Genomic DNA, 9,683 nt, shown 5'->3' with positions numbered 1-9,683 from the left:
ATACGCTAAATCTGTATCCGGCAATTAATTATAACTAATCAAACAAGAAAACATGTGTCTCAATTATACAGTGATAAAGTATAAGGAAATACCAAAATAGGTGCGTTTCTATTGGATTATTTATACATACCACATACGGAGATAATAATACATACAGGATTATGAAATACCCTCATGTCTGGCCGATAAATTTCGTCGTCACCTATTCAGCAGAACATCTCTGGGTCATTAACATAAACGCCTATAAAAAATAATAAGGCGCTTGAATAAATGATAATGGAACTTTGATTAGATTATTAATTTAATTTTCCTTTACAATGTTGCTTTTGTGTAACGAAAAAATAAGTAAAACAAAACAAATTTATTCACAAAAAAAACTTAACACACTTTAAAATGTCTGTAAAATCTACGTACTTAAATTATTCATGGCTATAACTAAATAAATGTCAAACTGATAGAAAAATACTATTTAATGGTTTTTGGTACCCAAACTGGTGAAGCCACGGCACCCATCGAAACTCTTTCAATGACGATTATTTCATCCTGCATATTGTCCGCATTGTAAAAGTTACTTAACTCGTCAATCGCCTTATCCTCTAACTGCATGAAAAATAATTAAGACAAATTATGGATTATGCAATTTGAAATTACCTGAGTGTATATGAGCTGTTTACTGGTAATTTTGACTAGATTTTCTTTTTGTTTCTTCTCGCTAGAAATGATGTTTTCCATGTTATTGTCGTTTGGTGGAGAATTCACCGGAGATCTTGCGTCTGGGATTTTCCATGGATTTTTAGGACTTTCTACAAAGCGAATGATTGTTTCAATCACTCAGATGAATTATTATTGATATTAATTAATAATATAAAAAGCAATCAATGGTTCCCAGGCCAAAAACTCAAAAAGGCTTGAGGTTTTGAAAAATAATTATATGTGAATTCATAAAACTATTTCAAGGAACCTAAGGAATAAAATTGTGGTCAAACCAGGCAGAAAGAAGGTGAAATTTGCACTAGGGTTGTTGAAAATTCAAGTAAATGTTAAAATACCGGGTGACCCAATAAGACTGTTCCTCGGTCATATCTTGGGAACCGTTCGTCGTATGACTTTGGGGTAAAAAAAAATTAATGGATAAATTGGCCATGAAGAATCGCTGAAAAATATAAGTTCTAAAAATGATCACAAGAGGTGCCAACTGCCATCTTAAATTTTAAAATTGCATTTTCTATAAATTTTAAGAACTTGAAAATATTTTCCAGCGATTCTTCATGGCTAATTTACCCAGTAATTTTTGTAGCCCCAAAGTCATACGACGTACGGTTTCTGAGATATGGCCGAGGAACAGCCTTATTGGGTCACCTGGTACAGGGTGAGCAAACTCATTCACTACAGTTATTGAGTAAACTAAATGTAATAGATGATTTTAAGCTAATTTTACTGTTTTTGCTGATGAATAACGTGCAAATAATTTTTATAGGCTCATTATTTAAATAGTTATTTTCTTGCACCGAAGAAAATATGCTATTATTTTTTATCTGAAAAATTATCTATATTAAGCCTGGTTTGGACAAGAAGAAACATGTTTCCTTTTAAGAAAACACAAACTTTGTATTTAGCGGCCAGCTTAGGACGCATTGCAATATAAAAAATAAATCATTTTTGATTTATAAAACACTGTTAATGTCAATAAAACTTAAGGCTAAGAAATGTAACGACTTAATTCCAGGGAATACAAACAAGAACTGTTAAATTAATTTTTTTTAAATTACCGTAAATTTAAAGTAAATACTTAAATTGTCTAACATAAATTAGAACGCGTACAGTTTAAGAAATTTTTAAGGTAAAAACTAAAAATGTTGTTTGTGAAGGTTGATTTAAATTTTTTTATTTATGCCTTTTAGCCCTTAATAAGCAGGCAGTATGACACTACGGTACTAGAAACAATATGTAAGTAAACAAGCTCTTTTTTAAGTCTAAAAGAGCTGGTTTTCGGTTTTAAATGATTGTTTAGCTAAGATTTTGGTTTTATTATGTTCCTTCTACACTTAGGCTATTTGCTTCTTTGTAAAAAAAAATACAATAAAAAAATCTTATACCTGCTATGCTGGGAGAAGTGGAAACAGCAGCCTCATTCTCCGAAGACAATCTTTTCCTCTGTTTCTGTGACAGTTTAACCATTTTAGTCCTGCCTTCAGTCTTATGAGCTTTACTATAGAATCCTGCTGGTTTAGGAGGGCTACTGAGCAACGGAAACTCCACAAACGAACTGCTTGATAAACTTTCAGAGGTGGATTTCCTATTTCGGGACAAACTCGTAAAATTTTCCTCGATTTCCTCGCTTAAGCCTAGTTTATTCGCAACTATAATGGATTTTACTCTAGTGTTGCACGTAATTTGCTCTGGAATGTCCAGTAAAATATCTTCAACCGATTCTATTACTGGGTCTTTCATTGGTTCACTAGAAAGCGTTTTTTCAGACAGACTAGTTTTATGCGTTCGTGATCTTTTCTTATTTGAGTTTGGAGTTTTTTGTTTGCGGTCTTTTACAGTCTTGTCTCTACTCTCGTTAATGTCCACAGGAAACATTGAGCTAATTTCCAAGATTTCTTCATCAGAAACTGCAGTAGAATACGGTGTAATCACTCTACAATCCAACTGTCTCCTCATCTGGTAAAACTCTGATAATTCTTTCAGTAATTGTGATTCCAGTTCTTCTAACAATCGCATTTCCAAAAACGACGTCATGTTTTGATGTATGAATTCAAAGCAGTTTTCTTTCAAATTTTCAGCGTTGTAAGCATCGGCAAAAATCAGTAATTGTATGGCGTTCTTTATTGTTAAAAGATTGGACAGAATGTTTTCGCATTGTCCTTTTAAACGACTAACGAAAAACTGGTCTGCTAGGATGATTATTTTGAATAGTTGGTCGACGTCTTTTTCGTCTAAACGATCCAAGGAATCGGTGTACAGGAACTCTAAGAGTGCCTCCACTACTCCTTTAGCAAACGGTATTGAGATCTTTGATGTTTTATCCTAATGGATAAATTAATATTCAACAATATGACTTTTTTGTTGTATCACAAAGTATTAAACAATCCAAGGAAAAATTATGCGGACAGAAATAATTAAAAATGAAATAAAAACTTTCTAAATTTTTATTATTTATTAAGTCAAAATGTCAAAGTTCCATGGTAGAGTAGATCCAAAAAGATCGTGAACAGACTATACCAAAATACATTTTGGTACGCTCGACTTGTCAGAAATCAATTTTTACTTGATTTCAGGATGTTAGTGTATGAAAAATGTTAGATAAAGAAAGCAGAAAACATTCACAACCGAAACCAACAAGCCTGAATCTTCTTCACAAGAGTCGTCAAATATGTTGACATGAGAAAGAAAGAAGACTCTAGTCTGCAGTATTCTAGCCAATTTTTAAATCAATAAATGAGAATTTTTGACAGTAAAGTCAGTTGGTAGAGCATTGCGTGGAGGATGCTGGTTCAAATCCGACCAAAGCCGGAAAAGTTCTTATTTAATTTTTAATTAACGTCTCCAAAAAGGCCAAGCAATATAAAAGAGAAGTCTTAAATCACTTACCCCTCCCCATCTAGACGAAAACATGCTTCCAAAATAGTCCAGTCTGGCATACAAGACACATTTATGTCCCTTCAGCACTCTGTCATCCTTACACAAAATCTCAACGTCATACAACTCTGGACAATCATTTTTCCTGAAAATCACCGGACTTTTCCGAACCTCCCGTCCACCTTTCTTGACTCGTACTGTGGATTTATGCATATCCAAATTGCTTAAAACCTTCTGTAATTCGACTATCTCAAATCTCTTGGCCATTTCATGAAGCATCCGCACAGGATTATCCAATTTTCGGTCGTTACTTTGAGAGTTTGTCGTTTCTTGAGAGTAATACTCGAAAGCTGATTTGTCATTAAATTCCTCGCTTTCACTTATAACTAAATTAACGTCAATTTCTTTGACATTTTTTGAGCATAATTGTATAAGAGATTCGGTTTTTAAGTCTCCAATGTCGGTAAGTTCGCTTCTGCCAGTGTAAATGTACATTAACAACTCTTGAAAAACAGCCGGATTGTAACCTTTAAGTTCTATGAAATTGTCGTGATTTTTGAGGAATAAATTGGCAAAATAGCGACTTCTTGCCGCTAAAATGTATTTGTGAGCAGCGAACAATCGACCGGAGACTTTAAATTCAATATCGGTTACACCGTCTGAAATGTCTGCTGAGGATAATAAATTTTGCATATTGTCCAACATTGTCGAATCGGGAATATCGTAGCAAGTGAAGTATTTGTATGGGCGTTCCTGAAATTAGACAGTTTATAATCTAACCTAAAATATTTCAGAAAACTTATTTTAAAATTCAAGTTACAGTTTTGCAAGTAGTCAAAGATATTTAAAAAATAGGTCTAACTTTTAAATGAAAAAATAAAATATTCTGTAACCTTTACACGTTCTTTTTGAATTGAGTTTTTCCTTCCTTTTAAATTTGGTATTTTTTTAGTTTATTTTTCTTTGTTCCCTCTTTTCAATGCTTTTTCCGCTCTTTTTTCGGTTTTCACTCAAAGCAATCAAAATGATTTTTTTTTACAGTTGACAGTTGTGGTATAGCTGTGAATTTTGACTGCTGTCAACTGTAAAAAAATGAATGTAAAGTAGCTTAAAACAACTTGAATCAAGTCTGTTTACCAAGTAGCCTAAGAAATCATAATTCATAAAATAATGAATTTTATAGATTTCCAGAGTTTAAAAATAATATTTTTCTCTAACTTAACGTAACTTTTTAGATTTAATAGAATTAAATTTATATTATTCTTCAACAATTCTCTGAAGATGACGATTTCAATCAAATTATATTAAGGAAAAGTAGCCAAAGAGATGCTTTAAACTTGACCTAAATGAAATAACAAATTAAACATAAAACAAGGGAAAATAGTGACAAAAGCAAGGACACATTTAACACAAAGTTTTTTTCACAATTTAAAAGAGTATGACTGCTATTTTAGTGTGTGGTGAAACAGAGAATGAAGAATGGGTTAAAATTAGATATTCAAAAGTCAGATGATTTATTTAAGATTTAAACTGCTGAAAACAGGCAAAACAATCTGGAAATGACATTTTTACGTTAATCTGGTGGATTTATGCCACTTTAAAGTTATTTTAGCAGTCTCTGTCTACATGAACTTTATACAAGAATGTATATAAGAACCAATTAAACCACACAAATAAGCCAAAAATTTTGCGTTTCCAAAAAATGCAGAAAAACTCATCTGTCACACTATTTCACTCTGCATTTAACCAAACATTGTATGTAAATAGAAAAATAACAACAATTTAAAAATTCTGATTAACTGTTATTCTACTTACTTGTACAATCCCAAAATTTTGGCCTTTAGGATCACTAGAAATACAAACAGCTCTATGCACTCTCACAATCTTCTCCAGTTTCACATTAATGCATTCGTCCCTACTGACAAACTTGTGGAAATCGCTCTTTGAATTCTTCTCCAATCTCTCCGCAGGTTTTTTCTTCCTGGGTTTGACTTGGCCGCTAAACGCCTCCCCATCGTTGGTCACCATTAAAATATTATTTATATTAAGCGTCACTTGTTTAACGACCAAACATCGATTGAGGGAAAAAACGCATCGGCGTAACACCGGATCGCTTTCCTGCCACAAAAACAAATTTCCAGTGTTTGTCAGGGCGGCCACTTTTAATTCCCTGTTTTTATGGGACAGTTCCGGATCTAGAGAGTGATTTAAATTGCCACCTATCACAGCCATTTGCACTAGATTCAGTTGCCTAAAATGCGGTGTTAGTACCGTAAACTGTTAGTTAGTGTGGTGTTCGTAGGTTAGTACCTTGATGCAATTTTCCTGCACTGATATTCGTGAAGAACATAAACATCACCTTTTTCAGTGTAAACTACTGTAGCACCAGTGCTGGCGCCTACTAATTTAATGGTAGTATCCTTGAAATTGATACAAGAAACTTTTTTTCCAGTAAAAATATATTTTTCAGACGGATTAATCAATTGATGCCCTAATTGTCCTGCATTAAGGCCCCAACTATAAATTCCTACAAGTTTCAGTATAAATGACTGGATTTAAAAGTTTAAAACAGTTAAATACCAGACTTATTCCAAACTAAAGAGTGGTAATTTCCAGTAGCTACTTGTGATGTAGTGTCAGCTATTTGCTTCAAAATCTTAGGTACTAACAGTTCTTCTGGTGGAGGTGCAATTCCTAACACCCTGTGTTTGTTTAGGCCGCAAGAGTAAAGCTAAAAATTCTTAAATAAATTTACGTCAAAACTAGTTCGTTTTAGTATATTAAAATACCTCTCCAGTGGATGATAAAAATATACTGTGATCCCTTGAAATACTACAACTAACAATTAGAATTTTATTATTCAAATTGGTCATATTTGTTGTAACAGGAAACTTAATCATTTTTGGAATAACCTCTGCATGTTGAACACCCAAACCCAACCGTCCACCCTGTCCATGTCCACAACTATACACTGTCCCTAAAAGTTTCTTTTAGTACTTATCAACTGTCTTATTAGCCCTTAAACCCTACCTAATTCAGTTAATATCACACTGTGAAACTGGCTAATTAATATTTGCTCAACATTCTCATTAGGATACTCTTTATGAAAGATATCCATACTTTCTGGAATAGTTCGCGACAGTTGCGATCCTAATGAATTATTTGAGTTTGGTCCCCAAGTGAATAATTCACCACTCAGGCAAGCACATTCTGGCGATCGAAAACGATCAAACATTGCATGCTCCAAATAACTTAATCCATTGGCATCTTGAAGTGTCAAATTTGCTCCTGTCAGACAGAATAATAATATACAGTGTGCCCAAGTTGGTTTTATATGTACTGAGCTATTATATGGCCTGAACTAAGTTTAGTTAAAACTAATAAATGGTAAATTATTTTACATTTTTTTTACAAATGTTCTCAGAATTTTGAATGTTCTTTCTCTTCATTTAAGTTCTCAGTAATTTATCGGGAATGTACTATTAGGCCTCATTTTATTTGTCAGTTATGAATAAATTCTTGCTGTTCACCTCAATTAAAACATGAAATTTGAAGCATGGAACTTTAAACACAACTTCCAGTGCAATTCAGGTGAGTTTTGACAGCTGTCACGTGAGGCAAGTAAAGAAAGTGTTCCTTACTTCCCAACTGTCAAATTTGGCTGCATGAAGCCTTTAATGCAATTTCCAGTATAATTCCTCAACTAAGCAACTATTTGTAATTTTATAGTTTTAGGTCACTGGTGAATGGGTTTCGACAGTTATGACAGCTCTCACGTGACGTAAGAAAAGTATAAAAGAGTTCCTTAACATCAGAACTGACAAATTTGGGTCCATAGAGCTGTAAACTCAACTTTCAGTGCAATTTCTTAAAAAAACACATCTCTATGGCATTTTATACTTCCAGGTCACTGGTGAGTGATTTTGACAGTTATGACAGTTGTCTTGTGATGCAAGCAAGCAAGCAAGAAAAAAATAAGTGCTTCTTAATGTCAGAAGTAGTCAGAACTGTCAAATTTGGTTCCATGGAGCTGTAAAGACTGCTTCACAGTGTTGTTCCTCCAAGAAACACATCTACTTTGCATCAGATGCTTCCAGAATCATTTTGAAATTGCCAGAGGCCTGTACAACCTGTCAAAGCATCTAAGCATCATAGCATTTTTCTAATTAAAGGTATTTAAATGGAAATCAACAGTTATGTTTGATGCTCAATATTCTAATACATATTCCTTTGAAAGAAATGTATCAAATTTGAAGTGACAAATGTATCATGCTTGATATACAGATATTAATCAATTAAACAAAATAATCATTTTTCTGACACATTTTTGTACACATTTTGGGCCAGAGATTCAAAAATTCATATTTCTTGAATCATAACACTTACCTAACTTGACCAGTTCCACTGCAACATCAATTTTCCCATAAAACAAGCTTCTATGCAAAGCAGTATACCCAGACTCCTTATCTCTAGCATTAATGTTAGCATCCCGATTTTCCACCAGCCATCTCACCAAATCAGTTCTTCCACAGGATGCTGATATGTGCAAAGCTGTTTTGCCAGTAGAATCCCTGACTGACTGACAGCAGCAACAAGTGTAAGCTAGATAAGATGCTAAATCACTGTCAGGTACAGATCTTTTTGTGATGGCAGCAGTGATGGTGTCCCCATGTTGAGTGGATTGGCATTTGTTGGTGCAGTCAGGCAATGGGGCGGTCAGTTTACTCATCTGCAAGTTCAGGACACTTGTTTTTAAGTAGATACTCTAGTGGAGCCTTATCTTAATTGCTGCCATATGGAAGTTTAATGATGTAATTAAAAGTTTGTTTTTTGATGCTGTAGGTTTAAAATTACTAACTAACAACTATGCGTATGCTTTAGTAAGTACTGAATAGCCAAATGATAGTCTCTAGTGTGTTCAGAAGCTTTTAATTATCAAAATAATATAACTTTTAGTTGACATTGCATCTAATGCTGAAACATCCCTAATTCCACTTATTTTAACTGAAAATAAGTATAGAATACAAGACCATTTATTCCATACCACTGAATAAGTTGAATTTGTAGGGTTTTGAGCAAAATTTTCAATGTTTTTTCTTTATACTAAGTAATTTTTCTTTTGATATAACCTTACCTTAAATTTTCACTAAAACAGTCAAAATAATGCTAGAAAATGAGCCTAAAAATGTATTTTGAAAAAGGGAATAAAGTAATCACAATTATCAGGACAATCACCCGATTTGTATTATGTTATTACAGTTTTTTAAGTTGTTTATTATTATGTATTTTTTGTTGTAATTTGATATCTGCTGTAGTGACAGTGATGTTGACAGTGACAGTATAAACAATGGTGGCATTTGATTCGACGTTTGACAGTATAAACGGTTGGTCATGTGATATACATTAGGTTTTTCTGGTAAGAGGTCATGTGATGCATAAGAATAAAACGGAAAAAACAATGAAGATTCAACTGAAAGGCATTATTTTATTACAAATTACTTTATTATTCAAAAAATTTTTTGTTTTAAATTGTGGGGGAATAGATATATTAAAAAGGTTTTTATTTTGATGTGCAGTAAACTTTATAGCCAAATACTAAAAAGAACGTTATGATGGTTGAATAGCGTTAAAGAAGAAACCGACAGGGCTAAAATTACACTTTTAATTAGTTTAGGACAGAAAAAATAAATTATATGTCCTTGATCTTAAGACAGTTTTAATGCATAAATTGCATTAATAACTTTTTATCAGTGAAATAAAGATAAAGAAGCTTCCATGTAATTCCTGACCAAAGGTGAATGCGCTGTTCATGATATAAAGTATTATACGTAAACATCTGGACACTTGGTGAAGGTAAAATGTTAGTACTTAGTGTTGTTATAATACAGTAATGAGATTTTGATATAGAAGGTTATACCAACCACACTTACATGAACTTCTTATTGCCAATTTTACTCTTTTTGAGTGTAAAACATTTGTGTTTTGGTCTTTTTTGCTCCTTCCTACTATAGAATTTGGTATGTTTGGATTCACTCTGTAGGAAAAATTATCATAACAGCTTCTTAAATTAGTCAGGACACCAAAATTCCTAACTTCCA

The 9,683-nt window shown here is 33.0% G+C and overlaps 1 protein-coding gene across 1 annotated transcript; it reads right to left on the bottom strand.

Annotated features, from left to right (window-relative positions):
• Window positions 1–346: 346 nt before the first annotated feature.
• LOC145729059 (inhibitor of Bruton tyrosine kinase) lies at window positions 347–8,906 on the bottom strand. The gene is made up of 11 exons (XM_081979667.1): window positions 8,720–8,906; window positions 7,972–8,314; window positions 6,616–6,873; window positions 6,375–6,562; window positions 6,166–6,316; window positions 5,896–6,112; window positions 5,401–5,836; window positions 3,598–4,338; window positions 2,097–3,033; window positions 652–803; window positions 347–600 (listed from the first exon to the last, which is right to left on the bottom strand). The coding sequence occupies exons 2-11, from the start codon at window positions 8,312–8,314 to the stop codon at window positions 466–468; spliced, it is 3,558 nt and encodes a 1,185-aa protein (XP_081835793.1). The 5' UTR covers window positions 8,720–8,906; the 3' UTR covers window positions 347–465.
• Window positions 8,907–9,683: the final 777 nt, after the last annotated feature.

Source organism: Ips typographus, linkage group LG5 (genome assembly GCF_016097725.1).
Source record: "Ips typographus isolate SLU linkage group LG5, UJ_Ityp_2.0, whole genome shotgun sequence".
In the NCBI taxonomy this organism is placed as follows: Eukaryota; Metazoa; Arthropoda; class Insecta; order Coleoptera; family Curculionidae; genus Ips; species Ips typographus.
The sequence above is the reverse complement of the archived record's forward strand: the minus strand, read 5'-3'. Positions and strand labels throughout refer to the sequence as shown.